The 20,332-nt window shown below is 43.2% G+C and overlaps 1 protein-coding gene and 1 non-coding gene across 2 annotated transcripts; one reads left to right on the top strand and one right to left on the bottom strand.

Moving 5' to 3' along the window:
- Positions 1 to 56: 56 nt before the first annotated feature.
- Positions 57 to 11,839, bottom strand: LOC116966237 (NXPE family member 3-like). Its single transcript, XM_033012383.1, has 3 exons — positions 11,797 to 11,839; positions 3,268 to 3,477; positions 57 to 610 (listed from the first exon to the last, which is right to left on the bottom strand). Exons 1-3 carry the CDS (start codon positions 11,831 to 11,833, stop codon positions 57 to 59), a joined length of 801 nt encoding a protein of 266 aa, XP_032868274.1. The 5' UTR covers positions 11,834 to 11,839.
- On the top strand, positions 8,996 to 9,187 carry LOC116966309. Its single transcript, XR_004409991.1, has one exon. It is a non-coding gene; the product is annotated as a U2 spliceosomal RNA (small nuclear RNA).
- Positions 11,840 to 20,332: the final 8,493 nt, after the last annotated feature.

The following is a 20,332-nucleotide window of genomic DNA, read 5'->3' on the forward strand; positions in this document are numbered from 1 at the left end:
CAGGTAGATCTATGATTTGCAATGTAATTGTGGTGATGGATGGGAAGCAGATGTTGTTACTTCTTATTGGAAGGGCACACGTGTGAAAGAAACACATCTATTTCATTCTTTATTATGATTCGCAATGGGTGCATGTTATGGGGCAGGTAGTGGGCTATGGTCATTTCCCATGCATCCACAAATGCTACGTTGATGCCGGCAAACATCCTTCTCATCAGTAAATCAAGTTGAAAAGTGAACCAGTCACTGTAGTTAAGAATTACATCTTGTGTAAGGGCCCGTACATTCGCAGTCTTTATAACGACCATCGTATCTGGATTCCTGCTGAGCAGCTGTAGGATCGATCTTCGAATATGCTGCAGCCTTCTGATGTACCATTCTGCTGGGAAAGTGCTGAAATGGGCACATATAGCAACGCTAATAACTGTGTCTTTCCCTCCTTCAATTTCATTCAGTTTATTTGAAATGTAGTACAGATGCTGGCTTGAAATTGTGCCGAATTGCATTGGCGGGCCATGAGTAAAATATTCCAGCATTATGTTGTTTTGCATGTCAAAGGCACACAGAGGGCCAGTCAATATTGGAGTACCAAGGTCAAACCTTCTAATACCTAAACAGAAAAATACCTGAACACTTAAATTGGTAAGTCACAATAATGGCAATGTTAATATTGAAGAAACTGGGATAGGCACTTTAATCCAAACAACAATACCAAAGTCAATGTACCTGCCACCCAAGGTAAAGGTTGAACAAAGGGATAGAATTTTCACAGTGGGGATGGTGGGGAGGACAGTATCTGTAATGGGCTAAACAATGTCCACCACTTACTGCATCCTCCTTCGTTCTTGAGCGTTTGAAGTACCAAACTAAAAAGTGATGCAACCATCTTTATTCTCCCCATCTAACACTGCCATTGCACCAGAGGCATCTATATTCCACCTAGGCTCCATAGAGGATGTACTTGGTCAGGCTATTGGGAATTGTCCACCTTAAATGTTTTAAAACCCATCAATACCTTCTCTTTGATAAATCATACATGGTCCATGACATTAACATCTTTGTCCCAATTCCTTAGCTTCCACGACCTTTTCCTCAGTAAAAAAACTGATTAGACATTTTCATTTAATACCTACCTCAACTCTTGAGGCACTACACAAATATGGCTGTGCTAATACCTATTGTAATATTTTCTCTCTAGCCTCCCTTTTCCTCTTAATACACCTGTAGAATATCTTGGATTTGCCTTTATCTTGACTGCCAGATCATGTCCTCTTTATGCCTTTCTGATTGATTTCAGAAAACTCCTGCGCTTCTTATACTCACTGAGGGATTTGATTGATCCCGACTGCCTATAGCCGATATATATCTCCTCAAATGTCCATGCATCTCCAACCTTGGCTTTGTCCAGGGACCCCAACAGCCCTACCATCTGAGACAGAGGTTCACATGTATTTCTTCTAACCCCACCTATTACATCTGGCGTTCTCAATGTGGGTTCAAATGTACATCAGTGAAAGCAAATGTAGACTTGGCGACTTAACATACTTATTATACTTGACGAAACGTAGACTTATTTTGCTGAATACTTACACTCGGTCCACTGAGACGACAGGATATCCTGATTGCCAACCATTTCAACACCCATCCCATTCCCACACTGACCTTTCCGTCCTGGGCCTCCTCCATTGCCAGAGTGAGGCCACTCGCAAATTGGAGGAACAGCACCTCATATTTCCCTTGGATAGCTTACATCCCAGTGGTATGAATGATGATTCGTAATTTTAAGTAACTTATACTTATACTTCAATCCACTCCCCTCTCCCCTGCTTCCTCAACCTTGTCATTTAACCAGTGCCCCAGTCTCCACATTGCTTCCCTCTTGAGATCACATCTTCCCTAGCCAAAAATGGGCCTACCAGGGTACCGCCCTGTCTGAGGGTCATTTGTGGCCAGCCCTGATCGGTCCTGGTCTTTTCTTGGCTCCAGGTCTTCATAACACCTACCCCTACTCTCAGTCTGAAGAAGGGTCCCCACTCAGTATGTCACTCACTCTTTTCACCAGAGATGCTGCCTGGCCCACTGAGTTATGCCAGCACTTTGTGTCTATCTTCTTCTGCACTTCTACAAGCTTCCCCACTGTTGTCTTCAGTAAAGTCCTCTGCAGTAAGGTGTCTCCTGGCTACCATTTATCCCTGTCTGGCTACAAAATGCCTGTTGACTTGCTAGATGCGAATACCACATCTAACGCTCACATCTACGGTATTTAAACTGGTGACAGTGAATGAAAGTTCAAGTGGTGGTGTGAATCCATCTCAGCTGGTTAGCCTTGACTTCTTAGCTGTCCACGAAGAGAAAAAGGAGGTTTGTACTGGGAAACCATCTATACCATTGTAAATTAAAATACGTTATAGGTTGAGGATCAAGTGGGATGTGAAGTGAAGAATTAGGAATGACGTGATTAGAAATTAGATGAGGATACACTATCACAAGGTTAATATGGCTGGGCTGTTATATGCTGGGGGAATGAAGCGGCTGGGCGTGTATACTCTGGAATTTAGAAGGTTGAGAGGGTACCTTATTGAAACATGTAAGGTTATTAAGGGTTTGGACACGCAAGAGGCAGGAAACATGTTCCCGATGTTGGGGGAGTCCTGAACCAAGGGCCACAGTTTAAGAATAAGGGGTAAAGCATTTAGAACGGAGATGAGGAAATACATGTGACTGAGGAATTCTCTGCCTCAGAGGGCGGTGGAGGCCGGTTCTCTGGATACTTTCAAGAGAGAGCTTGATAGGGCTCTTAAAGATAGTGGAGTCAGGGGATGTGGGGAGAAGGCAGGAACGGGGTACTGATTGTGGATGATCAGCCATGATCACATTGAATGGCGGTACTGACTCGAAGGACCGAATGGCCTCCTCCTGCACCTATTGTCCATCTGACCTTGACTATGCTCCTGAGGTCATATAACTTTCTACACCATAGCATTAGGGTCCTTGGCATTGCACTTCTCTAAATCACTTCTACATCCATTTCCGCCCTGTTCCACACTATTTCAGTAAGATCATTGTCTACAATCACTTTGGTTCATTTAATTGATCCACTTGCACTCTTTTAGCACCACATTTAAGACTGGCTACTCAGACAATTGCTGACATTTCTAATTTCCTTTCTCATTTAACTCTTTTCCTTATTTCAGTTTTGTATTTGGATATAAAACAGATAGGCAAATAAGCCAGACAAATCTGTATAGAGTGATAAATCACACTAACCTGGAACAAATGCAGTCAAGTATTCAAACCACTGACGCATAGTGGAATCTCCAAACAGATGAACTTTTTTTCTTCGAAGGCACTCGGTAACTTTTGCAGGAGTGTTGAAGCGACGAATATTGCAGGTCAGTGGCATCCACTGGTCCTTATAATAAAAGCCAGATGGTGTAGACATTGGTTTTCCCCGGACGCATTCGTCAAGAACTGTGGCTGAATATAAGGGGAAACATAGAAACATGGAAACATAGAAAATAGGTGCAGGAAAAGGCCATTCGGCCCTTAGAGCCAGCATTCATTGTGATCATGGCTGATCGTCCCCTATCAATAACCCGTGCCTGCCTTCTCCCCATATCCCTTGACTCCACTAGCCCCTAGAGCTCTATCTAACTATCTCTTAAATCCATCCAGTGATTTGGCCTCCACTGCCCTCTGTGGCAGGGAATTCCATAAATTCACAACTCTCTGGGAGAAAAAGTTTTTTTCTCACCTCAGTCTTAAATGACCTCCCCTTTATTCTAAGACTGTGGCCTCTGGTTCTGGACTCGCCCAATATTGGGAACATCTTTCCTGCATCTAGCTTGTCCAGTCTTTTTATAATTGTACATGGTTCTATAAGATCCCCCTCATCCTTCTAAACTCCAGTGAATACAAGCCTAGTCTTTTCAATCTTTCCTCGTATGACAGTCCCGCCATCCCAGGGATCAATCTCGTGAACCTACGCTGCACTGCCTCAATCACAAGGATGTCCTTCCTCAAATTAGGCGACCAAAACTGTACACAATACTCCAGATGTGTTTTCACCAGAGCCCTATACAGCCGCAGAAGGACCTCTTTACTTCTATACTGAAATCCTCTTGTTATGAAGGTCACCATTCCATTCGCTTTCTTCACTGCCTGCTGTACCTGTAAGCCAACTTTCAGTGACCGGTGTATAAGGATGCCCAGGACTCGCTGTACCTCCCCCTTACCTAACCTAACCCCATTGAGATAATAATCTGCCCTCTTGTTTTTGCCGCCAAAGTGGATAACCTCACATTTATTTATATTATACTGCATCTGCCACGCATCTTCCCACTCACTCCACCTGTCCAGGTCACACTGCAACCTCCTAACATCCTCTTCACAGTTCACACTGCCACCCAGCTTTGTGTCATCCGCAAACTTGCTAGTGGTGCTCCTAATTCCCTCATCCAAATCATTAATATATATGGTAAACAGTTGCGGCCTCAACACCGAGCCTTGCAGCACGCCACTCGCCACTGCCTGCCATTCTGAAAAGGATCCGTTCACTCCTACTCTTTTCTTCCAGTCTACCAACCAATTTTCTATCCATGAAAACACCCTACCCCCAATACCATGTGCTCTAATTTTAGTCACCAGTCTCCCGTGCGGGACCTTATCAAAGGCTTTCTGAAAGTCTAGATACACTACATCCACTTGCACCCCTTCATCCATTTTACTTGTCACATCCTCAAAACATTCCAGAAGGTTAGTCAAGCATGATTTCCCTTTCATAAATCCATGTTGACTTCGACTCATTATTTTACTGCTATCCAAATGCCCCATTATTACCTCTTTAATAATTGACTCCACCACTGAAGTCAGGCTAACTCGTCTGTATTTCCCCGTTTTCTCTCTCGCTCCTTTCTTGAAAAGTGGGATAACATTAGCTATCCTCCAATCTCGATCCTGAATACATTGAACATTGGAAAATGATCACTAATGCATCCACTATTTCTAGAGCCACCTCCCTGAGGACCCTGGGATGCAGACCATCAGGCCCGGGGGATTTATCATCCTTCAGTCCCATTAGCCTACCCAATACTATTTCTCGCCGAATGAAAATTTATTTCAGTTCCTCTACCCCCTTAGATCCTCTCTCCTCCAGTACATGAGGGAGATTGTTTGTGTCTTCCTTAGTGAAGACAGCTCCAAAGTACCTATTCAACTATTTTGCCATTTCCTTGTTGCCCATAATAATTTCACCCGTGTCTGCCTTCAGGGGACCCATATTTGACTTTGCTACTCTTTTTCCCTTAACATATCTAAAGAGAAACATTTTCCCTTTGGCTATCAATACATTTTTGAGTGGTTAGGTATAATTTCCATGGACAGAATGTACAAAGTAAACGAATCTGAACAGTACGTGAACAATGTTGTGTTAATTAGGTTGGCAGAAGGCCAGCTGTGTGGATGGTTCCTTTATTAAGATCCATTAGCCAGAAATGAATTTCTGAAAGCTGGGAGGGTGGCTAATGTTGCACCATTATTTGGGAAAGGCTCCAGGACAAATCAGGGAACTACAGGTCAACGAGCCAGCTGCCAGTGGTGGGAGAGTTGTTGGAAGGGATTCTAGGGGACAGAATTGGTGAGAATAGTCAGTAAGGCTTTGGTTGTGGAAAATCGTGTCTCATGAATCTGTCATGTTTTTTTCGATGTCAACAAGCGACTGATGAGGTCAGGGCAGTGAATGTTCTCTTTATGGACTTTAGCAAAGCCTTTAACAAGATCACACATTGGTAAGCTTGTTTGCAAGATCAGATCATATGGATTCCAAGGTAGGCTAGACATTGGATTCAAAATTGGTTTGGAGGACAAAGGGTAGTTGTGGAGGTTATTTTTCTGATTGAAGGCCTGTGACCAGTTGTGTATGGCTGGGGTCAGTGTGGATCCACTGCTGTTTGTTAACATTGTTAGTAAATCTATACCTAAATTGCTGATATGGTGGACAGTGAGTAATACTTACACAACAGAGCTCATTTTCTCCATATTCTACTAAATCACAGACCTATAAAGCATAGAAACAGATTCTTCGGACTACTTTGTCCGTGTTGAGCATTCTAGGATTCTGAGCTGGTCCCATTTGCCCACATTTAGCCTATAACTGTCAAAACTGTTCCTATCAATTTCTATCTTATTAAGTAGCAATTGTATCTTCTTCTGTAGCCTTATCTGGCAGCTCATTCCAGAGTGAGAATGATGCCCGAGATCCTTCTTACCCCATGCTCTCTCAAACCTCACAGTAATCTTGAAGTACATAACAGAATAGATCAGTTGGGGAGGTGAGCTAAGGACGGGCCAATGGGATTTAACTGTGATATGTGTGATACATTGCATTATGGTATGTCAACCAGGGTTGGACTTGCACAGTAAATAGTAGAACCTTGTAAAATGGTGCAGATGGAGTTGCTTTAATAAAATATATCAAATTATGAGAGGCAGCAATAAAGTGAACACCCAGTAATTATCCCAATTTAGAGGATTCTAACGTTAGAGAGCATAGGGAAAGAAAGATCTCAGAGGCATATTTTTCACATCTGGAATGAACTGCCAGGAGGTCACAGAATTGCTACTTTAAAATTTCATATCACCAAAGTGATTAGTAGCAGGTTAACCAATAGTACTTCAAGCCCATACCTTTTCTGTTCAAAAAGTTAACACCTTCATTTATTGGTAGAGTTGCTGTTGAGATCTGGCTCAGTGAACTCAATGGAAGAGCTGCACTGACTAAATGTATGTTGGGTGATGATCTGCCTCCACTACTGATAGTCCACACCAGGAAAGAGGTTTCAGTCCCAGAAAAATCTTAGATTTTACTTCGGAGTCACGTGAGTGACTACGTGAAGAACCCGCTCAGTGCGCAGGCGCGGCATTACGCCAGCAGTGCAACAGCGGCAGCGGGAGCTAGGCACCCCCGCAACAGATGAAACGGACCGTCAGGTGAGTATCCTGAGGTCGGGTTTCTTTTACAGGGGAGCCCCTTTTTCTGCTTGTGTTTTACAGGCAGAGAAAAAGGCTCTGGAACAAAACTGTCCCCCGTTCGAGGAGGAACGTTTCCCGTCGGGGGGAAGGGGGGCAGCAACAGGCGGCAGGAGCGACCCGGTGTTCCTCTATTCCCCGACACCGTGCCGAGCCCAGCCCGATAGCGGGCTGGATGTATAGCCACCCGAAGAGGCATCCGGCAGGTGTTCCCGATTTGGGACGGGACGTCTCTCCACCCGCACGGGGGGAGAGAGAGCCGCCTGAGCCGCTGGAGCAACTCTCGGAGCAGGTGCCTGCGAGACGCGCTGCTTGAGGGGCGCTCTCGCTACTACAAGGCACAAATGCTCCAGAAGAAGGCGGTAGGAACATTTAACCGGGCGTTCCGCTATCCCCACACCGCGCCGAAGCCAGTTCCGCTAGTGCCTGAGCTGCGGGCTGGATGTCTAGCCATCCGAAGAGGCATCCGGCCGATGGCTTCCGACTTGTCGGAGGGGACGTCTCTCCACCCGCAGGGAGAGAGACAGCCGCCTGAGCCGCTGGAGCGGCTCCTGGAGCAGGAGCTCCTGCGAGACACGCTACGTGAGGGGCAGTCTCGCTGGAGGGTTCAGGCATACCCTCCACAGTGCCTAGGCACTGCCCATCGCTTCCTCCTTAGTGTGGTTAGCTTTGGGGTGACCAGTGGCTGGGCTGGTCATGAAGAGGGGTCACTGGCTGAACAATATCGGGAGTATGCTTGAGGTACAGGATCAGGAAGAGCTGCTGGGTGTGGCCGCTATGTGGCTCCACCACTAGCGAGATGGCTTTTCAGTCTCAACTGATGGCCAGCTTACTACCTGTCTTTTCCAAAAAACCTCTCCAAGACAGGTAGCGATGAGGCGTTGGTTTTATAACGCCTCCCCTAAATTGCATTTACTCAAAGTGCCCGCCATTATTGGGGGATACATTGAGCAGCGCGTTTAACCTAAATATTTTTAAAATGCATTTGGTACCCTGACGTCGGCTATCATGTCCACCTGCTCATTCCAGAAGGGCAGGGTAGTATGGCAAAACACCTGACCCTACTGTTCAACGGTATACCTCATAACTTCTGAAATGAACTCACAAACCTGCCCTCAATCTATGAAATTAACAGGACTATGAGAACGCCGACCTCATAAGCACAGATCCTGCTACCTGGCACTTACCAAACCAGTCCTAAAAAACTGGACGAAGTGTTCAAACTATTCGGCACAAGAGGGCAGAGTCTGGAATGAGCACCACACTAAACCAGACAGCAGTACCTCTACGTATCCACCAGGGGCGTCTAACTCATGGTACTGGTGAAAGCTCGGGGCCTGCATGCCAAACCTGTAGCATTTTAGGCCACGGCCCAGAGCAGGCCCCAGGGGAAAATGTGCCACCCCCCAACAAACATCGTCCCTACAAGAACAAGGAACCAGAAACCGAAGAAAACAACAATGAAGACAGATAAGTATGGTTCCTACCATCACATAAAGGTTAAAGGTTGTACTAACAAGGGGTGGATGAATCACGCCTGGTTAGGAAGCTATCACTCTTGGTAGTTATATACCAAAAAATAAATACAAGGGGAATAGAATTAATATCTTGCCACCAATTCAGCAAGCACCCCAAGTGGTCTACCCTCCCACGATGGTGAATGTCGCACCATCGTTGATAAACCACTTGAGTATTTCACCAGGTATACCCGTTCATGGGATTTGTAACTACTACCATGGATCCAAGGATACTTTATGGTAGACATCGACCTTGAAGATGCACACTATTCAGTACCTTCTCATATAAGTTTCGGATATACCGCAATTACCTGGATGGAGTAACCATGATGAGCGTTGCGGCATTTAAGTCAAAGTTATCTAGAATCAACTAGCCCTGACACTTAGAAACATTCCGTCATGGCATGTCTATATATTAACGACAAACTATCCTTGGATACAGCTTTAGCTGCATCGCTTCTCGGCCTTTTGGCTAAGATCAAGTGTAGTATCTGTTCTTATCAGTTTAATAATCTGATACGTCCCTTATCTAGGGACCATATATTAAATTGAATTTTGGAACAGGGAGATGGAATAGGGGCTTGCTCAGTCCACTCCACGCATCGACCCAGTATTGCAGTGCCTCTGGGAACGGTGCACAAAATATATATCCAGATATTTACGTTGACCATCCACAATGTTGTTATCTGGTATTCATTAAGACTATCAGTCATGGTGCATTAACCACCAATCAACTACGTGGCAAAGTAATTGGGATATAGCAGCATTACCAGCTACTGAACTTTGTACCTTTCCTATGAGCTGAGATACTAGTGTTCAAAACTATCTCCATACCTGTAATATGGGGGCAAATGGATTAATCTGTAGTGTTATCATGGAATTTATCGGCAGGAAGGATTATGGTTGTACACTTCCTCCTGTTTTGAGTAACATCTTATGTGTCCTGATGTGTTACTGAGCTTGTAATACTTAATGCCAATATGAATTGACTTAAACATGTTATATATTAACTTACTTAATTCTAGTGAAGCGTTTGCTCAGTAATCCACCAAATTTGCATGTTCGTTTATAAGATAACAACATCAGTGGTGGCATATACCAAACCACTTGGGCGGAGAACATCGATATTAGGGGACAATTTATTAACAATTGGAAACCGTATGTCGTCAAACATGTTTGCCCATCAGTAACTCACCTATCAGGTGAGCTAAATACTGTAAACATACATTTAAACCAAAAATATTTGCTGAAATCACTAAGCAATATGGACACCAGATATCGATTCCTTATATCCAATTAAATCACCACGTACTAACTTACGTCACATGAAACCAATCTCAAGGCAGCGGCAATGGAGACATTCCCGCGTATTGAGGGGTGGGGGGAACCTAATCTCTATGTTTTCCTTTCCTTCTACCTCTTCAATAGGTACTACGGCTTCATCAGTCGGGTACTACGCAAATTACAGTGGACCAAGTCCACAAGCATGGTTCCCAGTGATCCTCGACATGGTCATTAAAAGAATTGCAGAATTGGGAAGACCATTGCTGTGCTTGGATCAGGAGTACTATCAACCTGATGACAGCATTCCGTCGCATATCCTAGGGAACATACCTGAGGAGCATCAAGAAATGGTACACTGTTTCCAAAACAGGAATTACACATTCAACTATAACAAAAAACTGTACTGGAGCTCCTGGCAGGTCTTCACCACAATGAAGGACATGTTCTGTTAGCCTACTCAACTTGGGTACCGCTCACTGGTGATCAGATACAGGAGAGGTATATCAATCCATTCCCCAGAAATAGGTACACCCAAATTGGGATGTCAGTGAAATCCTGACATACCTTAGGGGATGATCACCAGCCAGGTCACTCACCCTGGAACAGCCTACCCTGAAGATGGACATGCTGGTGGCCTTACATCAACACAAAGAGCCAGCTCTCCCATCTACTGCGATGGGACAACATGGTTATAACACCAGAAAGTGTCACATGCCCATTCAAGGGTTGGCCAAACAGAACAGACCAGGAACATCAGGTCCAGTCATGAAATTCCGGGCATACCCACCTGAACCACGTTTTATGTGTCATGACCCACTTAGAGATCGACACAACAAGGAATACCGAGGGAGAGGAAAAAGCCTTATGGGTCAGCCACAGGAAACCTCATGGTCGGGTGACGAGCTAAACTATCTCTAGTGGCTCAAGCAGGTACTGGGAGTTGCTGGAGTAAATACTAACGTGTATAAAATCTTATTCCACCAGAACAGCTTCCACGTCAGTAACTAAGAGGATGGACGAGCCTATGGACCACATCCTGGCTACTGCAGGGTGGTCTAGGGAGTATACGTTCCAAACTTTTATAACAAACCACTGACAGAACCTGTATCGTTTGCAGAAAAAGAATCTGCAAAAAATATATAATTTAAGCCCGGGGGAGCAATTGGTCTTGTTGTTGTTAATAACACCATTATTGTTTTTACAAACAGATTCATGGTTGATTACGATAACATACTTCCTCCCTCGAATGACTTCGGCAGCGAGTGAAGTATGAACTGTTACACGGTTTGAAATCACAGAGCTTTGAAGTCTTCACGTAGTCACTCACGTGACTCCGAAGTAAAATAGTAAGATTAAACGAGAATTTACCAGTTTGAAGTTTGATCTGTATTTTATGAGGAGTTACGATGAGGGATTACGTGCCCTCCGCTCCCACCCTCATTATATGGATCAAACTAATAAATTGATGTCTCCTTATCTTTACTATGTTTACTTCAAATAACTGTGTCTATCTGTGATTCCACACCGCTGCATGGAAGTATGCCGCGCCTGCGCACTGAGCGGGTTCTTCACGTAATCCCTCATCGTAACTCCTCATAAAATACAGATCAAACTTCAAACTGGTAAGTTCTCGTTTAATCTTACTATTATATTTTCAACCATCTATTAAAATTATAAAAATACAATTGGCAACCATATCTCCTATAAGAATAAATGGATTGTATTGGTTGAGAAGTGACAGGTGCATAATATTGAATCAATACTAGCCCTGGAAAATAATACATTTTGCTGAATAAATTATAACTTATATGTTCTTCAAATTCAAGAAAGAACTACATGTGCTGTAAAGTTATATTTTGTTTGTAAGGTATGCATATTTATAGCGAGGAACTGCTTCACTATTCTATTATTATTTCCTCTAATACACTAGACTATAATTTTTTTTAGACATGATTGAAAATGATCTTACTTGGTTGAGGTGACGGCTCTACGATTATATAACCCATGGCACAGGGTAAAATGGGCATGTTGAGGTTGACTTTACTGCAAATGTTAATACCATTCATTAAGTCACTGTGTCAATATAAAATGCATACAAAGGACAGTCCAAGAAAGTCATCAAATAGTCTACTTATCCAACCTAGCACATCGTAATTAACGTAGCTTCCACAATTTTAGCTTCAAATGTCATCTTCTGAATAGTATAGAACCGGTAATTTAACAAATCCATCTAAATCCAAATTGATCTACATTAAAATTACATTTCTACTGGTAACAAGTGATTTTCTTAAAATATCAGACTCTGTAACTAACAAGTAAAACATCAGGTTAGAGGATAATAGTAAGATTAAACTAGAATTTACCAGTTTGAAGTCTGATCTTTATTTTATGAGGATTAACGATGAGCGATTACGTGAAGAAGCCCGCTAGTGGGCATGCGCATCAATCTTCAAAACAGCGGTGTGAAATCACAGATAACAGTAGTTGAAATGACAGTAAGATTAAAGAAACCTAGAATTACCAGATGACCTTTATGATACGAGGGTTGGGAGGGGAGGGCACGTAATCGCTCATCGTAACTCCTCATAAAATGAACAGCAAACTTTAAACTGGTAAATTCTCATTTAATCTTACTATTTTACTTCGGAGTCATGCGAGTGATTCCGTGAAGATTTCAAAGCTCTGTGATTTCATGCCGTGGAAAAGTCCACCCAAACACAACTGCATCAGTTGACCACAGATAAGGGAAACATTGATAACGCATACAGACATGACATGGATTTAAAACATGCTGATGCTATTTAATGAACAAATTAATAATAATAGTAACCCCTCTCATCCGGGAGGAACTATAAAATAGAACCTAAAATAGAGTTGGCAAATACCCCCGGTCTGGCTATGGGATATTATAAAATGTTTGGAAAGCTCGTTCGTTAGACCATCCTGCAGTCACTAGGGTGTGGTCCAGCGGAACGTACATAACCCTTACTGCTGATGTTGTAGCAGCCCTGCTGGATTGAGATTAGAAAATATTAGTATCTACTCCTGCATAAGCCATAACCCCATTTTAACCACCTGGAGATGGTCTGAACTGATACCTTCTTATGAGGTTTTTTGTAACTAACAAACATTGCTAGTATCAGAGCCTCTAAGGCTCTAGTTGACCTTGACATATTGTTGTAAATGTGTGACCACACATAACCGAAGGTCCATGGGGTATGCCATGAGAACTAGTTTGAGACCCAACACCCCTGGGTTGCTCTACTTAACTAAATCATAAACGTAAAATATTATATTATTTGCAGGTGTAACCATCCTGTCCAGTCGCAATTTATGTAGTGACTGGACCCGTTGTGCTGAGACCAGCGCCCTGGGGATAACTACCTCATGAGAGCCGGGCCAAAGATAAGGATGTAGCTGGAGCCCCCTGGTGAAGTAGTGTTAACACAATGTCAATATCCCATACCTCCGTGTGCTTGGGCCTGGGAGAACTTGTGTTAAAGATATCCTTTATAAACTGGATATCAGAGGGTGAGACACGACCGAGTGGGTCCCGCTCGCTGCAGCAAATATGATGAGAAGGCACGTTGGGCTAAGTTAATGGCTTTATAACAATGTATTGTCAAAGACCGATTTGAAATGAACTCCAAGAAATCCGTGCCATATTATATGTAACATAGTATTTAAACAAAACGCTTCCCATCTTCAGAAGGGGAAATGTACTGATTTTTTGGTGCTATCCCTGCACTCTGCAGTGAGCACACACATGGATCGGTCTGACAATCCGAGCCGCAGAAGCAGTCTTCTCAGAGTCTGCAAGTCAATGAATTGATTTTATCATGCAGCGGCTGGTTTCCCGAGTCACAGGCTGAACCAGCAAAGTTTTATGTTTAGAATAACCATATAAGGTTCTATTATATTCCCAACATAAGCGGGAACCATGGCTGCAGTCAGACAGTACGAAAAACCCTGAAGCGGGAGCTTGCTGAATTTATTGCAATAACCGACTGATGAGGCAAAATGGAGAAAAGACATAAAAGAACATTCCTCTCCCATGTAGCAGGAATATATCTCTTGCCACTGTGAACCACATATTTTTGCAACCGGTGAATGAGCCTGGATGCAAACATATCGATATTCGGTGTTCCATTGAGCCATAATGTCATAAAATATTTAGTGATCCAACATCCATTCTGTGTTGTCATTGATTTTACGTGATGATACACCAGCGTCAAATGAGGTTAGGTAAATGTGACAGGATACTTTGATTGGATTGCACCCGTGTGACTAACATATGCTACCACCACAGTGTATCAACTTGGAATTGAGCATGCAATTATGCATATTCGCACAATAATCCTTTAACCCATAGAATCCGCAGAGTGTCTTTAGGTAGTTGACACCAATAACTGGGGAATTGGTAACTCATGCAAATCCCATCTGCCTCTGTGACTAGAAATTACATTCATAATTTTCAATCTTTGAGCACTAGCATCAGTTTGTAATATAACTGAAGGTTTAGTGACCAAAACCTACTGGAGAAATGCTGAATACTGTTCGTCCACAATTGTGACAATGACCTACATGGCACCTGAGAAGTTATTACTTTGCACGTTGTAAGTTCTGATAATGCAAAGGCCCCATTTGCACAGCTGAAACACAGCTGCTATATTGCCAATGACACTTGATGAATAACAATAAGGTTGTTACAGGCTTCTATTGTTTCCAATCGTTTGCCCCAGGGCGGAGTCACAGACAAATTAATAATTAAAGGTAAATCCCAATAATCAATAATGCTAGTTGGTATCAACTTAAATTCAACTGGATAGATGAGGAACCTCAATTTCTCAATTATAGTTTGCGGCTGAAACAGTTGATTTTAGCTAAACACAGTGTTTAGAATATCATCCAGATAAGCCAGAACAAGTGTTTTTGAGCTTTTGGCAGTCCAAGCACCAGTTTAGTAATTTGGTAAATAACCTGGGAGCTGAAGTTAGCACATTTTGCAACCCTTTAACTGTTATCATTGTCCCATCCAGATAAATTTCAAATGTCTCTGGTGATCCCTGAGAATGGAAATCAGTTGTTTAACAGTAATGACATTCTATATTCTGAAAAGTCTATGTTGCACATGCGAGTTAAATAAAGGATGAACCGACATCCACCATTGTTCACAACGAACAGGTCACGCCTGCCATAATTCCGTGCCTGCCTCGAACGACAACTCTGACTAGATCCCCGAGCCTGTCTCGAAAGGTAATTCAGGCCATAATACTGAGCCTGCCTCGAAAGACAACTCTGGCCATAATACTGAGCCTGCCTTGAAAGACAACTCCGGCCATAATTCTGAACCTGCCTCGAAAGACAACTCTGGCCATATTTCCGAGCTTGTCTCGGAAGGCAATCCTGGACTTAATACTGAACCTGCCTCGAAAGACAACTCTGGCCCCAATTCCAAGCCATGCTTGGAACCCTTGTATACTGTGCAAAATAAACCAATCACATGTTATCATTTAGTTTATAAACGGATCTGAATCTCATGTTATCATTGTCATTGGTACAAAAAACAAGCGTAAATATTACCAACTTGTAAATGGTCCACATACCCCATGTTTCTGAAGAACCAGACCCACCTACCTTCATGGTTACCGGTGGTCTTATGGTAAGCACAAAGGCCCCTGATGTGGGTTCTATTCCCGTCCTTGATTGGAGATTAGGACTGGTGGGGTGTGTTGATTCCATATTTCCTGAGACCGGCTTGGGCCTTGGCCTGAAAGACCTCTGCCCAGCTTTCAAGCTGCCACCAGCTTCAGTGAACTGCTTACTGCCGATGAGGCGTGGAGTGTGTTGTCGCCGAAACGATGAAGCTTTGTTCGTCGTTGGTACCTTGATCAGCCCGACAGCTTTTGCTTCCTCATCCAGGTATACCTGTTGGATAAATCTTACCTGAAGAGAAGATTCGGTGGCTGGTTTCATTTCCTGGATTTCGTGCCTCCTGTCACCCCTGATAGCGCTGTTCACTGCCGGCACTTGTAGCGTGAGGGGAACTCTGGCCCCGTCCTGGTTTTCTGCCAAAGGCTGGAACCATCTCTTCCGGCAGTAACCCCTTCGTTTGCGAGTATTTCCTTGGAGCCATATGCATATGCTCCAGTATTTTCCACGGACATACTTTCGAATTTGAAGTCAGTTACACACTGACCACTCGCACTCCCCTCCACAGAGAGGGAGATTCGTAGGGAGCCCTGAAAACAGATGCTGCCGCAGACCCCTGAGGATATCTGCACTGACATGGCCCCTCCTACGACCCTATATCAGGATTTTTGCTCTGAGTCAGACAGGAACTGACCCCAAATGCTCCCCTCCTCAGAGAGAGAGACATTGTGCAGCCCTGAAACAGGTGCCGCTGGCGCGGGCCCCCGAGGAGACCCGCGCTGATAACTCCCTCCTTTGGAGTATCATTGTGGAGCAACCTCGCCATCAGGTGCTCCATGTGGGTTGAGACGTCCATAGACGCTACCCATTAATGGAGGGGAACCAACTCGTCCGAATCCTAAGGCCTGACCGACTTACTCCTGGTTTTACCCCCTTTCTGGGGCACCATAGCTGTCTGGGAGCCGCTGACCCCATTGTCAGCGACTTAGGTAGCGAACCCGACGGCCGCCGGCTACCTGCGCTTCCGTAGTCCGGAACGGGATATCCCCACGGTCCATAACCCGTTCCCCCGCGGCCCGTCCGGACTTCGCCCCGAAATCGAATCCAGCAGGAAAACTCTGTAACAGAGCTTCCTGCAAGACAAAAAATAGAACCTGCAAATAAGTTTTAAAACTTACCGCTGGACGGACAGCGCACCTGCCAGTCAGTTGCTGCGCATGCGCACTGGCGGGCTTCTTCACGGAATCACTCACGTGACTCCGAAGTAAAATCTGAGATTATTCACAATTCAAGCAAATCCCGTTTTCTAGAACAAGGTCCGAAGTCTGGCAGGTCATAGCTTTTCATGCACATGCGGGTGACAAAACTTCTCACATCCAGTCATTGTTCCAGTAACTCATTTACATTTTTATGGTCTGCTAGGAAAAGAGTCTCTTTCTATTTCCTCCTCCAGGGTCTTCATAATTTAATCCACCTCAAATAAATCACCACAGTCTCCTGTTCCATGGAAACAACTGGATTTGATTTGATTTTTGAAGAAGCAACTATGAAGGTTAATGAGGGCAGGGTTGTAGATGTAGACTATATAGACTTTAACAAGGCCTCTGTAGCAGGTTAACCAATGGTCATCTGCGCTGCAAGAGTAGACCGCTCGGGATCTAGGGAGAGATAGCTAACTGGAAACAAAATTGGCTTCATGGTAGGAAGTAGATGGTGGTAGAAGGTTGCTTTTTGGACTGGTGGTCTGTGAATAGTGGTGTGCCTCAGGCATCAGTATGGGGTCCATCGCTGTTTGTCATCTGCTTGATATTTGGATGAGAATGTACAAGGCCTGATAAGTGAGTTTGCAAATTATATTAAAATAAATAGTTTCATAAACAATGAAGATGCTTATCAAGAACTATGGCAGGGTGTTGATCAGCTGAGCAAATGTGCCCAGGGCTTGCTAATGGAGTTTAATGTAGTTAAGTATGAACAGCTGCATGTATTTATTGTAGCCACATGGCTAGCAACTAAACTTCTACAAAGCAAGTTATTGTGAGACAATTGTTGAAAATAATCATTCCAGAACAGAGGGTAGTCACAAGCGATGGTAAATGCTGGAATTTGGAACAAAAAAATTAACTGCTGGAAGAACTCAGCAGGTCAAGCAGCATCTGTGGAGCTAAAGTGATAGTCGTCTCAGATTGAAACTGATGCAGGGTCTCAAACGTGAAACATAGACTGGACATTATTTTCCATTTGATTACTGCACACATGCTCAGCACATGGTCTATAAAGTTCACCGAGAAGACCAAAATAATTAACAATCATTTAACTGGAAGAATATTGATACAGAATAGAGAATCAGGAACTGTTTCAAAAGGCCGTCGATCGATGGCGATTAAACTATGTGGTACAGACTGTAATCAGATCTTCATGATAGAAGAAAAAGCAGAAGCAAGTAACAGTCTACCTTCTCATCATTCTCACAGGGTTTCCAGGCTCAGAGGCAAAATGAAGTGAAAACACAACAGTGACCATTTAGTTGTATTAAGGCAAGAACATCCGATAGTAACGAAAGCATCAAATTTAGGAAAAGGGGCTTTATCACTATGGCAATAAGGAATAACCAGATCTACAGGTTAAAACGATGAAATAGCAAAGTAGGAAGACTTAGTTATGATACCCATGTGAGAATATTGTCAGGAGCAATCAAGTCCAAGCTCCAATTTCCAATTGTCTCATTTGGGATTTGAGGACCCCCAGCCTTCTTGAAGTTTGATGTGAAAACATCAAAGAAAACATCAAGTACACCAGGAGTGAGTGATATTACTCAAGGACAACTGACACAGAAGGCGTACCCTGACATCTTAACTCAGAGAAGATTACAACCCATTGAAGTAATCCCAACCAGTTCATCTTACATCTGGAATCCAAGTCCAAGTGTTGTTTCAATTATTGGGCAGCAAAATAGGAAACGCTATATCAGTAAATTAGGTGATTAAGAGTTACAAAGCTCTTGTTGAATGGTTTAGTTAAATGCCTGTAAATTTAGAAACATAAAACATAGAAAACATAGAAAATAGGTGCAGGAGTAGGCCATTCGGTCCTTCGAGCCAGCACCACCATTCAATATGATCATGGCTGACCATCTAAAATCAGTACCCCCTTGCTGCATTTTCCCCATATCCCTTGATTCCTTTAGCCCTAAGAGCTAGATCTAGCTGTCTTTATAACAGTTTAACTCATTTAAAACTGATATGAATATTAATAAAGATTGAGTTGTGTCACCACATCAATTGAACCCCCACATTGCAGTCAGCATCCTCATCATTACAACGCAGATGTCTTAACAACAAAAAGGAGTTGCAGAGAACTTGTTAGTTATGGTAAGCTGGATGAGTTAGCGTAAACTCTGCAAGTCAGCTTCAAGCAGTGTTCAGTATGCCTTCCCTGCAACTCAAACATGTGTTGTCCATGTGTCCACTTATAATCAATTCAAATACCATGACACAATTTTATGTTATTAACCATAAAACCTTGGAGGACATTATACAACATTTGAAATCCTCCTCCTGCTGCCTCGATATTCTACCAACAGGCCTTTTCAAAGGTGTATCAAACTGCATGACCTCAGTCCTTCTACAGATTGTAAACACGTCCCTTCTCTCAGGTGTCTTCCCACAGGCCCTGAAAACTGCTGTTATCAAGCCTCTCTTAAAAAAGAACAACTTAGACACTTCACTACTGAACAATTATAGACCAATATCAAACCTCCCATTTCTCAGTAAAATCATTGAAAAAGCTGTTTTTAAGCAGCTGAACAATTTCATGTTAATGAACAGCTGTTTTGATGTCTTCCAGTCAGGATTTAGACCACACCACAGCACCGAGACGGCTCTTGTTAAGGTCTTCAATGACATTCACTTAAACACAGACAATGGCAAAATTTCAGTCTTAGTATTACTAGATCTCAGTGCTGCATTCGACACAGTCGATCACAACATATTACTAGACCGTCTGGAAAACTGGGTGGTACTTTCGGGCACAGCATTAAAATGGCTTGAATCCTACTTGAAGGACAAGGACTACTTTGTGTCTATAGGTAATTACACATCTGAGCGTGCAAATATTACATGTGGAGTTCCCCAGGGTTCCGTTCTGGGGCCTCTTCTGTTTAACATCTACATGCTTCCACTGGCTCAGATCATGAAAAACATCAAAATATGTTACCATAGTTACGCAGACGACACACAAATCTACATAACAATATCACCAGGAGACTATAGTCCAATACAAGCACTGAGTAGATGCATTGAGCAAATCAACGATTGGATGAACCAGAATTTTCTCCAATTAAACAAAGAAAAAAATGAAATAATTGTTTTTGGAGCCAAGGAAGAATGATTAAAAGTTAGCACCCAGCTTCAAATGGTAATGCTAAAAACAACAAACCAAGCCAGAAACTTTAGGAGTAGTGATGGACTCAGACCTGAACTTTAACAGCCACATAAAAACAGTCATAAAGTCAGCCTACTATCACCTAAAGAATATATCAAGGATTAAAAGACTTATGTCTCAGCAGGATTTGGAAAAACTTGTCCATGCATTTATCTTCAGCAGGCTCGACTACTGTAACAGTGTCTTTACAGGTCTCCCTAAAATGTCGATCAGACAGCTGCAGTTAATTCAGAATGCTGCTGCTCGAGTCCTCACTAAGACCAAAAACGTAGATCACATTACTCCAGTTCTGAGGTCTTTACACTGACTTCCTGTCTGTCAAAGAATTGATTTCAAAATACTACTGTTGGTTTACAAAGCACTGAATGGTTTAGGGCCAAAATACATTTCTGATCTTCTGCTTAGCTACG

The sequence above is a fragment of the Amblyraja radiata genome, chromosome 36 (assembly GCF_010909765.2).
Source record: "Amblyraja radiata isolate CabotCenter1 chromosome 36, sAmbRad1.1.pri, whole genome shotgun sequence".
Taxonomy (NCBI): domain Eukaryota; kingdom Metazoa; phylum Chordata; class Chondrichthyes; order Rajiformes; family Rajidae; genus Amblyraja; species Amblyraja radiata.

What these genes read in the sequence shown, in the direction of transcription:
- LOC116966237 (XM_033012383.1), bottom strand. Translation starts at nt 11,833, where the DNA reads ATGGGTTATATAATCGTAGAGCCGTCACCTCAACCAA. An exon ending in AGAGCCGTCACCTCAACCAA is followed by an intron (nt 3,478 to 11,796) that starts GTAAGATCATTT and finishes CCTTATATTCAG; the next exon opens with CCACAGTTCTTGACGAATGC. An exon ending in CTTGACTGCATTTGTTCCAG is followed by an intron (nt 611 to 3,267) that starts GTTAGTGTGATT and finishes TTTTCTGTTTAG; the next exon opens with GTATTAGAAGGTTTGACCTT.